This window comes from Triturus cristatus, chromosome 1_1 (assembly GCF_964204655.1).
Source record: "Triturus cristatus chromosome 1_1, aTriCri1.1, whole genome shotgun sequence".
Taxonomy (NCBI): Eukaryota; Metazoa; Chordata; class Amphibia; order Caudata; family Salamandridae; genus Triturus; species Triturus cristatus.
Genome location: NC_140579.1, coordinates 56,183,659 through 56,205,387, shown reverse-complemented (window position 1 = coordinate 56,205,387; position 21,729 = coordinate 56,183,659). Strand labels below are relative to the sequence as shown.

The window sequence follows — 21,729 nt, the reverse complement described above, 5'->3', positions numbered from 1 at the left end:
GCGTCTTGTGTTATGTCACCTGATCCTTTATAGCGCCGGGACGCCACTTGGCTGCGGCATCTGTGCGCTTTACAAATATAAATAACATAACATAACATAAAGAGTATCAACAATATCAACAGTAGCACTGGGGTTCAGTAAAAATAACCTTTTTAATGATCAAGCTTGAAGGAACCTATTAGTCGAAACACAGGTAGGTTAAACCGTCACTCCCGTCAACCGGAAACTAGAGTGAGGGTGTTGTGGACTAATAAAAGCACTACTAAGGCGTTTCACATCAATAGACCAAACGTTAGGTGCGCCATGTTGCAGGGATTCTGCTTATGCACAGAACTATGCGCAGGAAACCAGGACCTCAGTGAATTGTGGTGTACCAAAAACTCACCTCAGAACCCAGAACCCCTTATCCGACCAGCATCAGTGTCCCATTCGTTATCCGAGGTTTAGCTCAGCGGTCCCAATGTAGAGACAACCCAGAACAAGCGACTTAGTGTATTTCTCAGGAATGGTGGGAATCAGACATACCTGTTCGTAATTATTCTCATATCAGTCCACAACAGAATAAACAGAGACACGGTAAAGTTTAAAGAGTTTATTTTATAAACCTCGTGTCCTAAGATGCAGTACTTTGGCTAACATTAGCAGACAAACAATTAAAATCAAAACCATCAGCATAGTTACAATACCATAGAAAATGAAAGGCGTAATCATACTAAAATGACAGTGGATCTCATCCACCTTCCTTTCCCTAGCAAACTAATATTATTATTATTAGACTAGTAAAAGCACCCGACTTTCAGGTATTTGCAGCTGCGTGCGTGTTATGGCTAAATAGTGGGCCGATCAACCTGAACTCAACAACATGCACCGTCTAGCGACCCAGACTGTTTAACACTATGTACAGACCAAGGTCGCTGCTCACTGTTTGGGATGTGAACAACAGACTGTTCTCATGTGAAGCAAAGTCGAGCAAGCATTTCTCAATTTAATAATATGTGACTACAGTGTTGTGTGCAAAAGCAGCAAAAGCGGCAAGATGGCTTTCTAACATCTAACGCGGTTGTGCTAACTTAGCATTGTACATATATAGATAACGATCTTTACTACAATCCTACAGACAGCCAGAGTAGCTCCGTCCGTTCGTTTGGAGAACTCGGAGGTAACCTTTTTTCCGGACTTCACTCAGGCGGTACAGAGACATTGCAGGTCGTTCCTGGGAGTCAAGAGGAGTTTGAGAAACAGAGGTCTTAAATACGCAATGCTGTTCCTGGCTCGACTGCGGGTGGAGGCCGGGGGAAAAACCAGATTCTTTCAGGCACCGGAGGAAGCGGCCGAGTGGCTGGACGGCTGGAGAGGCTCATAGGATCACAGCACCCAGAGAGACTAGGATGTATGAGGGGACCTAAGACGTTAGATCAGCACCCTCAATCACTGACTGGGTCCCTGTTCTGTATAGACGTCCACCACTCACATGCAGAGGGCGTGTGTAACAGACTATGTGTATGAAGCTGGCTGATCTAGGGGCAATCATTTACAATGTGTTTCGGTAGGGGTGGGAGAGGGTAGAGGGACGTTTCCCCCCAATTTTCTTCATTTAGTTTGACTTCTGGGCGACAGGCACTCTGCATTGAGATAGTTATGGGCAGTTCTGAGCCCAGAGTGCAGGGGAGCAGGGAGGGGGGTGTTGGGAGGGGTTAAGGAATAGTTATATGTTTTTCTTGAATCAACGAGGCATCGTAGACCTGCAGCGAAGGCAGATTGGTAACACGTAACTGTCTATGAATACCCATTGGGACAAAGGATTTAAACTGATGAGCTGGAATGTGAATGGTTTGGGAGACAAAGTGAAGAGAACAGTGGTGATGCAGTGTATTAGGAGACATGCCCCTGATGTAGTATTGTTGCAAGAAACACATCTGGTGGGAAACACTTGTAAAGCCCTCAACCACTGGGGATACACTCTCGTGGCACATTCGGGGTCGAGAGGCACGGGGATACTATTGAGGAACTCCTTTCCAATGATGGTGAAATCCACCTGGGTAGACACAGGGGGGAGATACATAGGCATTACGGGACAATGGGAGGGAAAAGTGTTGACCCTCATGTTGGTATATGTACCGCCTGGTCTTTAGGGACTCGCATTTAAAGACCTGGGCTCTATTCTGCTGACGGTACCAGATGGGCTCCTGGTAGTGGGAGGGGACCTAAATGCAGTGGTCAGCGGTAACCAAGAAAGAAATCCTCAGAGAGAACTCTGCCCCTCTAACAGCTGGCTCCTGGACTTTCTGGCGTCTCTGGGGTTGCAGGACACATGGCGGTCGTACCACCCCTACACTATACAATACACGTATCGCTCGGGCGCTCATAACAGCCACTCCAGAATAGACTACTTACTAGTCCCCCGGACCAACTGGCACACATACGAGAAATCAGACACATGGCAAGGGGTATTTCGGATCATTCTCCACTGTGGGCCCAGCTAGTGGTAGGTCACCATAGAGTGGGTAGAGTAGCGCCCATAAATCCCTGGCAACTCCGAAACCCGGTGGTTCGCGATGCGCTGAAAACCTCCATAAAACAATATTTTCAAGAAAATGAGGGATCTGTAAGCTCCCACCAGACACTGTGGGAAGCGTTTAAAACAGAGGTTCGGGACCAAGCACTCTTCCACATAGCGGGGGTGCGGAAAGGAAAGGTCAGGGAGGAGGAGGCATTGGAGGAAGAAATCCTCCGTTTGGAGGAGGAAATAGCAGAGGAACCTAACCCAGATACCCTACATGTTCTGCAGTTGAAGAGGGACACTTACAAAGCCTTAGTGACGAACAAGGCCAAGGAATTGGGCAGAGAGACGCTGGGTAGAATATATGATCAAGGGGATAAAGCTGGGAAATTGATTGCATGGCTAGATAAACGACAACTCGCTAGTAGATTGGTGCCGGAGCTAATAGACAAGACGGGAGGCACATTCACTGATCCCCAAGACATTGCTAATGCATTCGCACTCCACTTCGAACAGGTATACTCGTCGCAAAAATCTTACACACTGCAAGACTCCCTTGATCTCCTGCATGACATTACAATGCCTAAGCTCACCTCCCCAGAATTAGATTATCTGGAAGGAGCATTTACAACAGATGAGATTGCACAGGTGATCAGGGGCCTTAACTCTGGGAAAGCGTCGGGACCCAACGGCCTGCCGATTGAACTGTATAAACTCCGACTAGACATTCTTGCCCCTCATTTGTGTAAGATGTTCGAAGAAAGTAAAGAACGAGGGGAATTGCCACGTGACCACAGGGTGGCGACCTTAGTAATGATTCACAAAGAAGCAAGACTCGCACAGACTGTGCCTCCTATAGGCCTATTTCATTGCTAAACGCTGAACCTAAGATACTGGCTAAACTCCTAGCCACTCGATTAGTCAAGGTAATTAATAACCTGGTACATCCGGACCAATCCGGCTTCATGCCCCAGCGGAACACCGCTTTGAATCTACATAGAGTACACGAGGTAATGGGGAGGGCAACAACGATTCAGGAAGAGGCGATACTGGTTTCATTAGACGCTACCATGGCATTTAATATGCTTGAATGGCCATATCTCTTTGCGGTCCTCGAAAACATGGGGTTTAGGCCCAGATTCATCCAGTGGGTGCAACTCCTTTACTCGAAACCCCTAGCCCAAGTAGTTGTAAATAATAAAAAGTCTGAAGTCTTCAACCTTAGCAGAGGAACCCGGCAGGGATGCCCTCTCTCCCCCCTTCTGTTTGCTTTGGCCCTGGAGCCCTCGGCATCTTGGGTGCGGAGAGATCCGGTGATAAAAGGCCTAAGATGGGCGGACACGTGGGAGGATCGCATATCGCTTTATGCAGACGACATACTGTTATTTCTACGATCCCCAAAGGCCTCCCTTATAGCGGTATTAGACATCTTTGCCTTTTTTGGCAGGTATTCAGGATATTCGATCAACTGGGCTAAATCCATGCTATATGTTCTTCGGGGACCACTCACTGGCCTACCCAGGAACTGCCCGATACAGGTCACCACACAGGGCTTCAAATATCTTGGTATTTATATCACGGCCGACCCCGTGAGTAGATATGCTCATAGCCTACTCACACCCCTACGTTGACTTAAGAGTGATTCGGAACGCTGGAAGGCACTTCCGCTCTTGTGGTTGGGCAGAGCGTCCTTATTTAAAATGATGTCCTTGCCACGGTTTCTCTACGTTTCGCAGAATTCTCTAGATCTAGTCCCCTCGAGTTTTTTCAAAGAAATTGAAAGCCTGTTACGGGGCTTGCTCTGGAATGGAAAACCTCGCATAGCACTACCCAAATTGAATCTAAACTGGTACGACGGTGTTATTGGACTCCCGGACCTTAAAAAATATTATTGGGCAGCACACCTGGCAGCTATTAATCATGGCACGTACAGGCAAGCAGATGATCCGGGCTACGCGATGGATCGGTGGTTGCTACCAGGAGGGAATTACAACCAGGTGCTTTACTACAGCGCAGGGAGGCACCACCTGACTGGGCCAACCAAACACTCGGTGCAAATATGGCTAACAGAAGCATGGGATGGGAACGCAAGGTAACTCTGGCCACCCGACTATGGGATTCTGAACTGCTTGGGAATCTATGGTCCTCTAGAGGGTTCGACAAGTGGGACCTTATAGGTATCTCAAAGATCGGCGATCTCTGGGTGAAGGGTGAGGTCAAGTCGTTGCCCGCCTTGCAACAGGAGTATGATCTGGCCCCCATGGAATACTTTCGATACATGCAGGTTCTGCATGCATTGCAGTCGTGTCTCCAGAAGGGAGTAACCCCTCCTGAATCCTCCCCCCTGGATGACCGAATTTTGGACAGACATGTACCAACGAAGGCCATCTCGCTTACCTACAAAAAGTTAGTGAAACATTCTGGTGAACCCCTCCTGAAGGTAAGGGAAAAATGGGAAAGAGACTGCATTATACTCGACGACGAAGATTGGGTAATAGCTGTCACCTCACCTCGGGAAGTAGCCATCGCAGCCAGACTGAGGCTGGTGCAGCTAAAGATTCTGCACCGTATCTAAATCACTGGGCTGGGTTTGGTGCATATGGGGAGAGCAAAGGATAGTACATGTAGAAGGGGCTGTGGCACTGAAGAAACGTTCCTCCATATATTATGGGAATGCACACACATACAGAGATACTGGGGAAAGGTACATGAAGTAATGAGCGAGGTGCTCGCACATAACATCACTTTGGAGGCCAAGAGGTGCCTCCTGAATGTGTGGGAACCCACCGACCTGAACCGCACACGTATCACCTGGGTCACGTTAGGGTTGATGATAGCGAAAAGTAATATTGCACAGAAATGGGGGGCAGCGCAGGCACCTAAAGTATCCGCCTGGAAGAGGGATATGGACTGGTGTATGTTTTGTGAAAAGACTGTATATGTGGCCAGGGGATTGCCCAAAAAATGGACTCGAATCTGGAAGGACTGGAATGAATATAGAGGGAACATCTGTACCCCGCCAATACTCCCAGCTCATAATGAGCAAGTGTAGACAGAATGTGGGATACCAAGCTTTCAATCCATGTACGTTTAAATGTGGACTTATTTGATTTGTGGGGGGAATAATAGTGTACTGTGATATGCCTTGTGATGTTGATTCAACTTGTTAATAAAAAGAAATATAAAGAAAAAAAAAACAAGGGCCTAACTACTGCATGCTTCCACTTCTTTGGGAGAATCACAGAATCTAGAGAGATTTTCAGAAGCTCTATTGTGGTGGGGAGAATGGATACCCAACCCTTGAGTAAGATATGGGGGGGTGCCGGATCTAGGGGGGTTCCTAATTTGATTTTGCCCAAAAGGAGCCGAGTATTGTCCTCATTCAGGACTGGAATGTGATTCAGAACAGGTGCAGCTGGATCACTGTGGCGTCTGCTCCTAGATTCTGAACTATACCAGGGTTATTACAACGAAGTGCATCATAGATATCATCCACTTTTTTTTTTTTAAGATCGCTGCAAACTTGTTGCATCCTTTTTTAGTGGTTTGCTGAGCGGAGTCGCCCTGCTCAACCTTTGTCAGGGATTTCACTATCTTAAATAGTTCTCTGGGGGGAATTGGCAGCCTTGTTGGTCTTCTCCTCATTGTGTTTAGCGTGGGCTTGTTTAATTTCATTGTGATAGTGTCTAATGATAGTTTTATATTGAATTTTTAAGGCAAGGTCGTAAGATTTCCTCCAGTTCCTTTCTACTTTCTTTAAAAAAGAAATTGAGGGAGGATGAGTGACTATTAAACCAGGGGGCTCTTTTGCCGTTTAGTTGAGACCTTGGCCTGGCTTTCCGAATACATTTGTCTAGCGACTGATCAATCTAGTGTTCCCATTGTAAATAGGCCTCATCTGGATTGCTAAATCCAAATGGTCGCACACTGCTGACCTACCTGCGTGTTACCCCAAAGAACTGTGGTCCCTGTAGTCAGCGTCGGCGGATACACCTATGCTCGTGTCGTGAGTGCAAGTGTGAATAGCGTTAGCCATCCCTGGACACGTGTTTCGAGGTAGTTGCCTCTCGTCAGCAGGGAGTAGGAAAGAGTGCAGGGTTGCTGTGTAGGCTGCTAAAATCATTATCAGGTAAGGTACCTCTCATAGCAACGCAGGTGCGTAACCTGAGCCCGTCGACTCCCCGGCTCAAAGAGCCACTAAATAACTAAATCCAAATGGTCGCACACTGCTGACCTACCTGCGTGTTACCCCAAAGAACTGTGGTCCCTGTAGTCAGCGTCGGCGGATACACCTATGCTTGTGTCGTGAGTGCAAGTGTGAATAGCGTTAGCCATCCCTGGACACGTGTTTCGAGGTAGTTGCCTCTCTGATAACGATTTTAGCAGCTTACACAGCAACCCTACACACTTTCCTACTCCCTCCTGACGAGAGGCAACTACCTCGAAACACGTGTCCAGGGATGGCTAACGCTACTCATACTTGCATGCATTACACGGGCATAGGCGTACTCGCCGACGCTGACCTTAGGGACCATTTTTCATTGGGGTATCACGCTTGGTAGGTGGAGCAGTGTGCGACCAATTAGACTTAACTTTATTTCAGGCTCCCTTGAGCCGTTGGAGCCGACGGGCTCATGGTTACGCACCTGCGCGCTACGAGAGGTACTTGACCTGATAACAATTTTAGCAGCTTACACAGCAACCCTACACACTTTCCTACTCCCTGCTGACGAGAGGCAACTACCTCGAAACACGTGTCCAGGGATGGCTAACGCTACTCATACTTGCATGCATTACACGGGTATAGGCGTACTCGCCGACGCTGACCTCAGGGACCATTTTCCATTGGGGTAATACACTTGGTAGGTGGAGCAGTGTGCGACCAATTAGACTTAACTTTATTTCAGGCTCCCTTGAGCCGTTGGAGCCGACGGGCTCATGGTTACGCACCTGCGCGCTACGAGAGGTACTTGACCTGATAACGATTTTAGCAGCTTACACAGCAACCCTACACACTTTCCTACTCCCTGCTGACGAGAGGCAACTACCTCGAAACACGTGTCCACGGATGGCTAACGCTACTCATACTTGCATGCATTACACGGGCATAGGCGTACTCGCCGACGCTGACCTCAGGGACCATTTTTCATTGGGGTAACACGCTTGGTAGGTGGAGCAGTGTGCGACCAATTAGACTTAACCTCATCTGGATTGCTGTTAGGTGTGGAGTGGAGGCCTCCAGGGTCTTGGCCCAAGCTTCAGATGTACGCCTGGACCAGCTTCTGACCGGTCTTGAGGTGATCTTTGATGGTACTCCCGGTAGTGTCTTTAGAGAGTGAAAGGGGTAACATATTGATCTGCCCATGGTACAAGGATGGGTGTATTCAACTGAATCTTTGGGTCGTTGGAAAAAATGGGATCAAGAATGTGGCAGCTCAGGCAGTCCTTATTGTAAGAGCGGTGAAGTAAAGGTTCCCTGTGAAAGGAAAACAGGTGCTACGGCAGCAGCCTCCCTCGGGTACTCAGCTCTTATCAGTGTAAGGCAAGATGCATCATCTTCCTTGAGTGCAGGCAATAATCAAGATCATCTTCAGATGGTATCTTGCAGGATAATCTGGGGCGAAGGACCCCTCTACTCAAGTGGTCGAATGAAGGTCCTTAAAAACTAACCATCATCAGGGATGAAAACCTTCAATATAATTTCAGGAATGTGGCAAATAGATTATGGGCACCAAAGAAAGGGTCCTAGACATATCTTTAGGAAGATGGGAGCTGAGAAGACGTCAGTTTGAACTACACCTCTTTGATGAATTATCTAAGGATGTCTCTTGATGGCCTGAAATAGTGATAAGGGAACACTTGTTCCAGACTGGGTGTCTCATAAGGTGTTATGTCTGGGTCATTATGGAATGACTTGACACTCTTGTAGTTCTACAAATGATAAAGGCAGATGACATTCATGTTATTATTGTTTATAACTGATGTGATGGAATTCAGGTGGTCCGAGGTGGAGTTGAGGACCTGACCAGAATGGGGTCAGACCTTAGGGGCTTTACGCCAGAAATATGCATTAGTCAGACCCTCCAGCATTTCGCGATTCACAAAAAAAATCACGAAATCAGCTGACTAGCGCGATGGCCGCAATATTTACAATTATTGCTGCGATATTTACAAAAAAGTGTCAGCAAAACAAACAATGCCCTTTTATTGGCTGTGAGCTCACACGTCACTAACTGCCCCCGTCCAGTCATCCAATACCTGCTTCCTCCTGGCCAAGATACAAGCCTTTAGCCTATGTGGCTTTGATGTGCAAATGCACTCCTTACCTTCGGCTACTGGCACCTCGCTCCAGTCAGTTCCACGTGAACAGGACTTTTACTCTCATGACACAAGAGACTCAGAGAGAGTGCCGGTCGGCTCAGGCTGCAGCAGGATGTTATCAATTTCCTGCGGCCCAGGTTCCCAGGAATTGGTGCTGGCACTGAGCGTAGGCTTAAATTATAGGAGCAAGGGCAAGAGTGTCCATCTTTCCTGACCTGGACATGTGCTGTACCCCTGCTGAGTGTGTGGGGGGGAGGGGGCGAGGACACCAGGGTTTGTGTCTGGTCATGGTGAGTCTGAGAGCAAGTGCGGAGTGTCTTTAAAAGGCAAACAGCACGGCTCTCAAGACAGTGGTGCCACGATGATGAGCTCCTCTCACTGGCCGGGACAGTCTTCAGTTTGGGGGGTTGAGGGGCGGTGTTAGAACCATACAGAGAAACGCTAAATGGTACATTTGTAAATTAACCATGGAGTGTGTAGGAGCAATTGTTACTTGTTGAAGATCACACACTCTTCGTGGGTAGCGGAGACTCAAGTTTTTTGGAGCTGTTTCCTCACAAATATAGTTACTCAGACACAAGTGCAAATCTTTAGGGTAAAAAATTGAGGAAGGGAAGGTAATGAAATATGGGGACAGGGTGAGGATGGATTGCGGAGCCTGAGGGGGAACTTAAAAATGTAGGTGTGCCATCAAGAAAGGAAAACTTTGGAGCTGGCCTCAGTGGGTCTTTTATGGTCTGTAGTAATTGTGATCACATCTAGCATGCATATTCGCAAAACCATATTTTATGAGGATAACTGAGTTATTGTTTTTCTAACAGAGATCCTTTCGTTTGCTTGTGGAACTTATACAGCACAGTGCTGAATTACTTTTGTGTCTAGGAGTTTTCATGCAACAATAAAAATGTCAAGTTAACTGCAGAAGAATGCTCCTGCTGTTGCAAGATCAGCGTTTTGTCATGATAAAATAGGGCAAAGGATAATTATGCCTGCTGAAAAGTACGTGAATCACGTAACAAAGGCACTAGGCTAGTGTCCTTCCATTTCTGGTACTTTGCTGAAGTTTCAAGACATTCTTAGAGTTTCTAATTTTCAAATGGGGGTAATTTCTGATATTTATCTGTTTCCCTAGACCTCATTGTTTAATTTTGTTCAGGAGAAAGTGTCACTCATAGTCGTTGAATGTCACTCATATTTACAATGAATTTATGAAAATGTCACACACAAGCAATCTGAAACCTTGGCAGCTATGCACCCAGCAGCAGCGCTTCAGAACTGCTGGGGATATTTTAAGGCTCCTTTTAGACCATTGGGTTTCAGAAAAGTGGATAGTTTTTTAAAATTAATTTCCTTGCCTTTGCCTACTCACAAAGTGTCACTTAAATTGCCACCCTTAATTTGCAGCATTACATTCTAGTAAAGCGCTCTAGCAGCAAAGCAGAACTCCCTGTATGGGTCATATTTGTGTTAGCAACATATTTTTAATGTTGAAAAGGATGCTAGAAATTACTGTTTTTTAAAATGGACAGATCCAGGAGGCAGTGGTACACTGGCAGGGGTGCATACATGGATACTAGAACACCCCAGGGAGAAATGGGGCCCCCTCTCGCGAGGTGCAGACTGGAGCTGTGCTTTCGTAGAGCCGCAGACACTTCAAACATGCCAGTTTCACAGCGGAATACCCTAAATCAGTTTACATTGATTTAAGGCCGAAAAGGAATGATTACGAGTAAAATAAAGTTCTGCAATAATGCAGCTAAATTTCGTTTTTTTGTGCCGCTAAATTTGCAAATCTATGCCGCAAAAGCCTGGGGGGTCTGATTGGTACCTTCTTGTGAATACTAGTCTTTCATGATACAATGCAGGGTTTATATGAGGGTGCAGTTTTTAGGCTATTTTAAAAAGGCAATATAAATGTAGTGGCCATCTATGTTGTAACTTTACATGGTTACTGGAGATAGGATTACCATTCCCAATGTACATTCAAGCGGTACATTAATAGGCACTGATTAAAAGCAATTAGATCAATATTTCAGGTATAATTAACAATGTTATTATCTATGGGGTTGAATGCTGTTAAGAATGTACTAATGTAAGTAATTGGGCACCTTTGATTTTTGATAAATTATGAAGATTGTAGTTTTTAATTAGAAATCAATTTGAGGTGCTTGCTCCAATACTGGCATGAATGACATTTTCAATGCTACTTATTCATACGCAAATTAGAGTAACTTTTGAGTGAACAGGTTGCAGTTCAGCATCTAAATCTAACCCTTCATTGTGAATTTACAGGGAGCATTATTTTATTGTAGAGTTCATACAAATCATAAATATTGTCAGGCTTCCGGAAGTGCTTGGAAACTTTGGATAATGGCGCAGAGGAGACTGAAGGCAAAAGTACACAAATTTTACACAAAGTGCACAATAGTTATTGGCAGTTGTTCACTCACTTCCTCTGTACTGTAGCATTTCCAGGACAGAGTTGGTCATTTAAAGCCAACTCAACATGAAGCAGATGCCAGGCAACATTTTGTCGGTTGCAGTGGCTCTGCGCTTCATATTAGTTCGCACCTGGATTGTTTTCTCCCTTTTCTCTTCCCCCATGGTTACAGTTCTTCTTTACTTCCTTACATTGTTGTTTGTGCATATTTTTGGGTATCCTATCCACTATCTCCACTCCTCAGGTCTGGCGCTGCATGTCGTTGTGGCATCTGTGGATCCTGGTGGCTATAGTGGCATGTTAGGGGCTCATACTGCAGGTGTGACCAGTAAACATCCTTATAGCTGTCACAGTGCAGCTCTGCTCCCGATGGCATTTTAGGATCAGTTGTGGCTCACTCATTACAACTGGGCAAGTGATTCTGGTGCCTCCCTGCTGCAGAGAACAGCACATTACTGCATTGCAACTGAGATGAATCAATCGAAGGTAACAATGCGCCCCTGTTTCTTTCTCACCCTTTCCCTGTCTTTACTTCAGTCCCACTGAAGGGATGCTGTTACCATGAAACATCTACATAGGGATTGAGGGGCGGCAGGGCCTTGCAATGGCTCCGCTTTCTGTGAACCTGGCCAAACATATTTCTAATTAATCGGCGGAGGTGCAGCGCGTCCACAGTGAAAAGAGAATATTCAGTGATACGAGTAAGACTAAACCAACATTTTGAAATAGAATATTATGGAGAAAATTATAACTATTTGAGGTATAAAGTACCAGAAAAACATGATCTACAAAAACGGGATGCAACAATTCAATGATTTTCATAATGCAAATCATGAGATATTTAAACTGACTTTTTTGTGTTTGTGCTTAGCGTTTTATTGAACGAACAAATGAAATGTTTTTGTCTTGAGGAAACAAACTTATTGAATCAGGATGTAATCAGAATGAACTGTGAGGCACATTTCCTCAACATGGAATACTATGGTAGCAATAATTAGAGATATTGCTATTGATAAATGATGAGATTAAATAACTTTAATTGGAAATCAGTTTGGTGCCGCATACTACTAGACGAATGCTTTGCTGAATGAAAAAGTAAAATGTTTTTGCCCAAAGAAGCAATCTAACTGGATTGTAAAACATGTTTTCAAGGAGGCATATTTTGACAAATAATGAAGCATAAAAATTGATTTGACCCAGTGACTTGATTTTGAAACTACAGACTGTGTTTCTGGATTTACATTTTCAAAACAGAATGGAAGAGAAAACAGATGCTGATGATTATCGTTAATGGAGTGAACCCGAAAACTGCCTTGAGTTGCAAGGAAATGTGAGGCACAGCAGCAATGTTCACACTGAGTAGCAGCAAGAGCTGGTCAGTGTCACAATTGATACTTATAGGTCTAGTGGACCAGGTTAGCCTCCCATCTCCTCATGTGTGCCCATGCTGCATTGTGGGGGATTTCAACTCAGGGCCCGATTTAGATCTAGCCGGACAAGTCACTCCGTTACAACGTTGACCGATATCCCATCCACTGAGATATATTTCCCATTATATTCTATGGGATTTATATTTCGGCGGACGATATATCTGTCACCGATGTAATGGAGTAACCCGTCCACCAAAATTTAAATCAGATCCTCAGTCTTCATTCATCCATAAATATTCATCATCAGGAATATGCTTGATGACACACAATCATTCTACATACTATTTCTAATCGATGGGCTTCCTAAGCGTGAGCTGATGCACCGGAAGTGGAGAAGTCCACAACGGAGATACTTTTTTTTCAAAACACAAAATATGTAAATTTCTGTCTCATGAAGAAACTATGAGCATTGAAAATCATATCCAATTTTTATTGTTATTTTAATTTTATAAGGCGCACAGCTACCCTAGGGTTTCCCGGCGCCACCTGAAAGTGCACAACGAAAAGAAGAGAACTACATATTAAATAACCAATTTTTTATACCTCACCGGAAGATCTCATAAGAAGATTCACTACGGAGACCTGCCGGAAGGGAGTTCCATAAAGAAGGACCCAAGTGGGAGAAGGAGCGATCGCCCATGCGCACTAGTCTCATCCTAGGAATGACAAACTTCGCCTGAGTGGCTGATCGAAGTGTGCAGGAAGGAACAAAAGGGTGAACAAGAGTCAACAAGTAAGGAGGAGCCTTACCAGATTGTATCTTAAACATAAGACTCAAAGCCTTAAACTTAATGCGGCATTCGATCCTGAGCCAATGAAGTTATCGAATTGAGCATGAAATAGACGCAGTTTTGATGGTTCTTACAAAGCAGCCATGCTGCGGCATTCTGTACTAACTGCAGCTTACGTAACACTTCCTTAGAGGCACCCAAGTACAGGATGTTACTATAGTCCATCCTTGAGGTGATAAGCGCCTGGACCACTGTGCGTTGGGCGGAAGAAGGTAACATCCATAAAAAAAATGTTTAGCCACTTATTTATAAAAAGTAAACAGACAATTGGACAAGAACACAATGTTATTCAGGGCACTGTAAAAATAATCAGAAGAAATCATTTGACGATAAGCAATCACAAATATGTCTATTGTCTTACAAATTACCCCACATAAAATATATGCCAATGAGATGTAAGAGAACGTTGGTTAAGCATTAAGGAGTTTCACTTTCTCACGAACCTAGACATCCCAAATTTATATGCTACCTAAGGTACATACATATCTTGCAAACCATCTGGGGAAATAAACGGCCTTATGACGACTTTGGCGACTGTAGGACTACCAAAGCCACTGTGCTATTGCCCACCAGATCAGGAGTTAAATCCTGGTCTGGTAGGCGGTCTAAGGCGGCGGTCTGCTCATTAAAGAGCCTGACATGCAGAGCGAAGCTCTCAGAGCACTAACTGCACCTTCTTGGACGATGTGGCATACATGCCACACCGTGCAGGAACTGGGGGTGCAAACCCCGCATGCACCCCCAGGCCCAGGAGCGGCAGGACCCCCTTTGCTGCCTCCTCTCACCCTTTTCATGGGGGGGCTCACCGCCATGAAAAGGGCGGTGGACAGACATCTCCTAATAGCATAATAGTGCTCCTGACAGCCGCACGACTGTCGCAGGATCCTTGATACCTGGTCGGGGGTGCAGAAGTCCTGTGGCAGTTCGACCGCCGCAGTCGTAATACTGTGGGTGGTCCTACAGTGTGGCAGTGGTTGGAACGCCACCACGGGTTCGGTGGCCCTTGTAATAAGGCCCTTAGTGTTGCAGGTCTCCGGTTATCTTGGAACCTCTTTGCAAGTATGTGGATTGATTTATCAGGTCATTTTACCATACATTAAAGCAAATACCTGTGTCAGTATGGACGATATGAATTTGGTCAAAACCTACTCTTTCCCTATCATCATGAACTACTTGTCACCACGGACAGAGTCCTTGTACGCAAATGTATTGCAGGATGAAGTAATCAGGGTAACTGATGAATGCCTTGACATCCCAACTGCAATGCATAGTGTGCCCACTGACTACAGTGCTGACAACGCCCATATTGTGTTTCCCAAAAACCTTTTTCTGTGCAAGAACTTCTTTATTTGCAGATAAAAAGTCATGCGACGGAAGCTTCTTTTTAACTGAATCCGACCAAATGTGCCCGACTTTGAAGAGAGTGACTTATCTGATTTGTAACATTTTAAATTAACATATGAAAGAGGAACATTGATAATATTTTTTATATGAAAGGAACCTAGGGCAGATTAGTCATGTTCCATGACTGGTTCAACCAAGAAATCCCACATTTATCATTCACTGCAAAGTCTGATAACCAATTGTTCAATCTTCTAAATCTGAACATACAACATGAAGATTGCTAAAGGGACAATTGCTTAGCCTATAAAAAAATCTGCAAGAAGAAAGAGAGCTGCTTTAGAGAACCTCATCTATGCCAAGTTAGCTGAGAGAAGTTACCCATGTCAACTTCTAAAACAGTCAACAAAGTGCACTATGTTCTGTGCCCAGGTAAGTCTTGGGAGTACCCTGAATAACAAACCATGATGATTCATGTGCCGCAACTTAGAATCTTAAAACTTTTGTGCATCCTTTTCCTCGGCTTGAAAATATTCAAAGGCGGGTGCATATTAGCCACACCTTTAGTAGGTCAATACAGCAACACGGACTTCACTTTTATAGCATAGCTTGCTGTTTGGGTATAATAATAAACTATTTTCCATGGTACACGAGGAAATAGTCAATAGCCATTTCAATATATTCCCTTCAAAAAAATTCTATTAAAATTAATATGGTCTCACAGCAACACATGCTCAAAGTGTTGTTAAGTACATCAGTTTTTGTCTTTAACCAAAACATTTTGAATATAGCAGATGTAGAAAATACTGAAACAAGACTAGCCTCTAAATTTTGATGATGTACAATCTCAATGACAAATGTTGACTTCCCTGGCCCTCTAAAATGAGCACAATGCCTACCTTACTGCTCCCAACACTCATGTACATACACAGTGCTGAATTCAAAAACACCACTTTATCCTTGAAAATGCTCTGCACCTGCCAAAGCATAACTTGATATGACACAGAGGGAAGTGATGCTCACCCCCTGGAGCATGCACATAGGAATCGTTTCACTCACCCCTGATATTCAATGTACTTGTAGATCATGCCGGCGATCACCATGGCAACAATGGCATAGTACCAAGAGGAGATGAACATCAGAGCCAGGCATACACTCATGCCTAAGAAGGAAAGTGTCCTGGAAAAGTGAGAGGCGAGGGCATGAGAAGAAGAAGAAACCCTAGATTTTACATACACATTTGCAAACATCTTCTATTATCTAGAAACAGGTAATAAAAAGCAACAGAACCCTTTCCACTCAGGGAAGAAACAAGTTACTTACAACCACCACAGTTCTCCAGTGTTGCAAGTATTTCAACAAAAGATACCAATGCTTGAGAGCCGTAGGTCGTGGTAACCTATTTCTTCTCTAGCATTGTATATTGTATACATGGACATACATGAATTCAAATAGCAAACAATACGGTAACAGCAAATTGTAATTGCATTTATCCATCTCTTACTACCCCTGACGAAGCGTCGAAGCGCTTTTCGGCAAGTAGCACACTATTCCGGAACCCAAAAAGGATTAGTGGTGAATTAGCATTGGAAAATATGAAATTAATTAGAGCAGTGGACATGTGAGTCTGTCATTAAGTCAAGTCTTTACCAATTTAACCATAATATTCAGCACAGGTGAGAAAGTGGGTCACCTTACTGATATAAGTAGCAAAATAAACATTCTTAATTGCTGATTCTTCCCAAATTCTGCTTCCAAACAGTAATGTCTCACAAAGGCTTCTCTGCTCTTTCATGTGCCCGATATGCCAATGTCCAAAAGAGTAAGCTCTGCATAAAGGAGCGATGTTGTAGGCATGCCTTTTATTAACTTCAATGGTACCCGTAACTGAGTGGTCTTAGAGTGACTGAAAGTGATGGCCACTGCAATCCACTTTGCGATCCCATACTATCTGCCCTGTTATCCCATGCTTCTGCGATCAATGCCAGAAGATGGGCCTGTCCTTGCTGGGTGAGCAAAAGTAAATACATATCTGGTATGTGCCCTTGTGGGTCTTTTGTTCTTGTCTATTGAATGCAGCTGAACTACTCGCTGCAGAAAAAAGGAATTAGAGAGAATGACATCCAAACATCCAGTTAATTCTGTGACATTTTGAAGGACCTTTGTAATGATCTTGGGAGCTGCTCAAATAATAACTCTGGAGTGAAACTACGGCAAGAAAACCACCTAGATGGTAAAAACATGGATGTCACTGATTTTCCTCAAAGATCTGAGCAGCAGAAGTAACTTTCTAAATGTGATGAATAGTATTTCGTATGTTGTGAATCTTACTGTCATATCAGCTCCGATACGTCGCTGCCTTCTGGAAGATGTCATTCAAAAAATGCCATCCCAACAATCAAACAACCTATTCTGCACTTTTTGATAGAGGTGGTGCTCCTCAACCAACCCCAGCTAATATTCACCATGTTTATGGTTGCTTTGATTATAGCAGAAGAGGTATGTGCATGGAGCCTTTTATAATTTCTCAAGTTGTAGAAACAATACCAGGAAGGGTAAAGGGAGTAAATGTAATCTTTTTTTCCTTATATAAGAACCACAATAGTTATCACCTTCACCAGTTTCCCAAATGATTCACTGAGCTGTAAAGAAAGCAGCTTGGCTCATTGGCTGTGACGGGCAAGTTGTATCTCTTAGGGGCCCTCTGGTAGGAGAACGCAACACTGCAGAATCTTTGTTGTATAATCAGATGCGGGAGTGTCTTCACATCTGCCATCGGGGCTATGTGGTCCACCTATCAGCTTCCTGAAGCGCCCTTGAGTGTTTCCTCATCTTCTTCTTTGACTCATCTTCAAGTTCATCGCCCTACATAGTGCCAGTCTTGAATTGTTGAGGGGGTGTGACGGGCAGTAGTGGTGCGTACTGCGTCAGTACAAAGACCATCTGCTGCACTGCTGGACCACGTTGCTGTGCCAGATTAGGTTTTTGGGACTATAGCTTGTAAGTCATAGCTGAGGTCTGCCTGTATCTTTAACATCAGTGGCACTTCGTACCAAAGTCTTACGTTGTAATAAGAATCATAACTTTCCAAATATTTGGTCTGTCTTAAATTCAGTGCTGGCCACCCTTCTCCTGGAAGGAGGGGTGTTGTCAACTCTCTGGATCGACCTTTCTATGTCCTTGGTACAGGCCAGGATCTCCCTCTTAGTCATCATGTATTTCACACACAACATTCCCAGGCTGTAAGCTGGGGCATCATGACCTCCTTATATCCATCGCCCTTCGCCTCACCATCCTGCTTGTTACGCAAGATCTTGACCGGAGGTTCTGCAGTGGCCTTTATAGATAATGTTACTGTCTAGTAATAGAAAGCATCTCTTCAATGGCTTCCAGATGGGTTGAAACTGAATTGAACCTGATGTCTGAAGACCATGGCCGTCTTGGAAGACCCCTGAAGGGCTCCGAGACAAATGCCTCCGAAAAGAGCTAACAGGCTACCAACCTAACATGCTTGTCCTTTTGGTACTGTATTTAACTGTTAATGATACATCTGAAAACTGCCAAATAGAAAAGGACACTGAACAACGACAGAGAAAAAGGTTTAAATACATTATAAACACCAAAGGAATATCATTCTCTAAATAGGTTCACCAGGCACAAGCAAAATTCTGCTCCCAAAGGAGTAAAACAAAGAAAATTCTTGAAATAAGCAGGGTCCTGTCTTTAGAGATCCTGTCAGGCAGAAGAATAGGTGAACAGAGGGTGAAGGACAATGCACATCTTTCTGGGATACTGAAGTGGTGCGGCTATCTGGATTATGGTCCACATTGTATTCTTGGAGCTTTAAGGCATATATTCATCCTCTTCATTGCTTTCACTTCTATTTTCTAATGGAATATATCTGGTCATGTATTGTAAGCCTGCTCTGGTGGTTTCTTAATGTGGTTTTAAAAAGTAGGACAAAAGAAAACAGACTATATATATGGATGAGAGACGTGAATTATTTCATTAGTCACCTTAGGAGTGTGTTTGGGGGGGGGGGAGGGTTGGAGGGGTATTCAATAAACCGGTTTGTAGTCCGTGAGAGTTAGTGATATTATTAAAGAATTCATGATAAAGGTACATTTCATTAAATTAAATGGCATGTCATGATTTAATATTTTAAACATCTAAGTTTTCCTACTTTTAGTTTCTCTTTTTCGCCAATACTGGTAGGGTTATTTTAGTGCTTCTAAACTTGAAGGAAAAGCAAAAGTGGCTAACAGTCTTAACATTTGTGTGTCGTAACAATGCATGTGGACAGGGTTTTTCCAGCGTGTGTTTAAATAAGTCCGCTTTTATTCGCCGCTTTCCCTCGTTCATGCCTATTAGACCTGGCATCCTTGGCGTGGTTACCCCTGACCTTTTGCCTCTACCTCCTGTATTTTTGACGCTGTGCTGGATTTAGATTTTGCTGGTATAGATGCTTTGGGCACTTTGCCACTGCTGATCAGTGCCAAAGTGCAAGTGCTCCCTGGTTAAATTGTTATTATTATTGGTTGTCCATGATTGACATATTTGTTTTACCAGTAGGTCCCTAGTAAAGTGCACTGAGTGTGCCAGGGCTGGTGATTCAAATGCTAGGTGGGCCTGCAGCACTGATTGTGCCACCCACAGGAGTAGCCCTAAAATGGTGTCTCAGCAATTGTAGTCCAGATTTCAGTCAAGAATAGAGCATCCTGGGGGAGGAGCCAAGATGGCGACCGGGACGGCAGCGTAGACTCCCGGCTCCGTGAACCTCCGCATCCCGCACGGATATCCTGCACGAGATCCTCAACCTGTGCTACGCGGTCGTGTTTCTGAAGGAGAGTGGCACCCGACTGTGTGGCTCCGAGGTTTCTGGCTGCGGTATCGCCGGAGAAACGTGCATTTGAACTTTGCGGCCTGTGCGGCCCTGGAGCCGGGACCTCAAGTGGACGCCGTGGCCGGGTGGCAGTTCAACAACAGCGGCCTGTTGTGACTGGGCGGAGGCGGTCCACCGGAGTGGTGCGAAACTCGGCCTACATTTCGTCGTGGTCGTTTCTACTGTCAAGTGTAGCGGACCGAGTGCATGCCCGTGGGTGCAATTCTCAGATCCTCCGGTGGCTGCCCCTGCCTTTGATGGTGAGCTGCCCGGCCGCCGCCCGTATCCTGCCCTGATCATTGCGGGCCGCCCCCGGATTTTTACGGGAGCGGGTCCGTAGTGGGGACGACTGTTGCCCGTGACCACGCAACGGATAACTTTTCGCCTGCCCCCGGAACCCGGTCACCAGCGACGTGGCCATCGAGACGCTTGTCCCAGGGTCCCGGCCCCGGTGAGGGTCGGGCATACTTGGCGGCCATCTTGTTGCGATGAAGCCTACCATCCTGTCCGCTGGGTCGCAGCGGGCTTGTGAGAGTGCGACTTTTGGGAGTGTGGCGGCGCGATCGCAGAGAGCTGTGCTGGGGTACGGCGACCTCCTCGAGGCCCTTGGTGCTCTTCACTCCTCCTTGATTCATGGTGTCGGGGTCTTGGGGAGTAGGCTCGACGGTGTGGCGTCGGCGTTGGGGCAATGGCGGCCCGCCTGTCCGCACGTACACAGGGACTACCCACACTGCGCACAGGAGGACACTTTGGCGGCCACCCCTGAGGTTATTGCACAGCTGGACACTCAGGCCAGTATGCTACAGTGTGTTCGTCCAGCTGAGGGCATGATCTGTCCCGGAGGCATTGGACCTGAGTGGGATGTGGTAGCCTCGTCCCGTAGGTGCCCTCCTGCGACCCAGGGACAACTCCAGCAACTATTGTCTGCCTTGGCTGCTTCTGCCTTCCTGGACCTTGAGTGCAGTGCATATCCTGGGGCAGCACTGGGAAGCCTGTTTCTCCACGCTGCGGACTGTGTTGATGCTCAGAGACTTCCACCCCACCTGTGTGCGTCGCTTCTCGGACGTTTTTGGACAATCCTCTACCTTGGAACGTCGGATATGGTGCTGGGTCGAGGGGTAGGCATGGGCAGAATTCCAAAGAGTGGTCAGGGATAAGGCTGATCCTTCAGGGGTGGTCATCTAGTGGACGGGCGGGCTCAGGGGTTGCGTGCTCTCCTGGCATAGCTAACAGCATAATAGGTGCATAATGCTCCCCATCTTTCTTTGAGAAGATCGCTTTTGTGCTGTTTATTGTTCACTTTGGGGGAAACTTACCGTGCGGGAGGGAGAAGCCGGGGGTATGTTTTGAAGGCCCTCCTCCAGTTTATTAATACTTTCTCTACCCCCCCCCGTCTGGTGGGGTTCTTTTCCTACTTCTTTTTCCCTATTCTCCTATATTTCGGGTCTGGTTCCAGGGCGACAGGCACACTGCTGGGGGGGGGGGGCCGTACTCATCTGCAGAGGTGCAGGGTGGGGGGTTGGGGGAGGGGATTCTTTCGTCTTCTATCTCTTTTTCCATGGCCTCCTTTTTCTTCTCTGATTCTTTTTGTTTTTCTTCTTCTGGGATCAGTGTGATACACCTCCTTTGCTATGACTCGTTGCCGCTCCAAGTGTACCACAATTTCCGGGGTGCTCTCCGGGAGTTCTGGCGGGGGACTGCAGGCGCAACTGCTTATGATATTCTTCCTCATCCTGATGTTATTGTGTTTGCGCCATTGACCTAATAGATTGCTGTAAATCGTTTACGTCTATTACTCTGCATACCTGTAATTGCTGTTTGAAAATTGTCTGGCACCTGATCCTTCTGCCTCGTTTCATTATAAAACGAAAACCTTTTTCTCCTGGTGCCCTACCTACGCTGTTCACAGTATTAGCATCACGATTCTGCTCCCCGATGTGCTGCCTGTGTCTACACTTGCCTGTTTTTGCTCTGATTGCTTAGCGGCCGGCCCCGGGGGGTTGTAGGCCCATACTTGTTCTCTA

General features: G+C 45.6%; 1 protein-coding gene across 3 annotated transcripts in view; it reads right to left on the bottom strand.

Annotated features, from left to right (window-relative positions):
- Window positions 1-21,729, bottom strand: part of LOC146869374 (solute carrier family 12 member 6-like) — a 720,118-nt gene that overhangs the window by 255,186 nt on the left and 443,203 nt on the right. For all 3 annotated transcript variants that reach the window (XM_085599658.1, XM_085599660.1, XM_085599655.1), the window contains one exon: window positions 15,883-16,002. In XM_085599658.1, coding sequence (XP_085455784.1) covers window positions 15,883-16,002 — 120 coding nt within the window. The remainder of the gene's footprint in view (window positions 1-15,882; window positions 16,003-21,729) is intronic.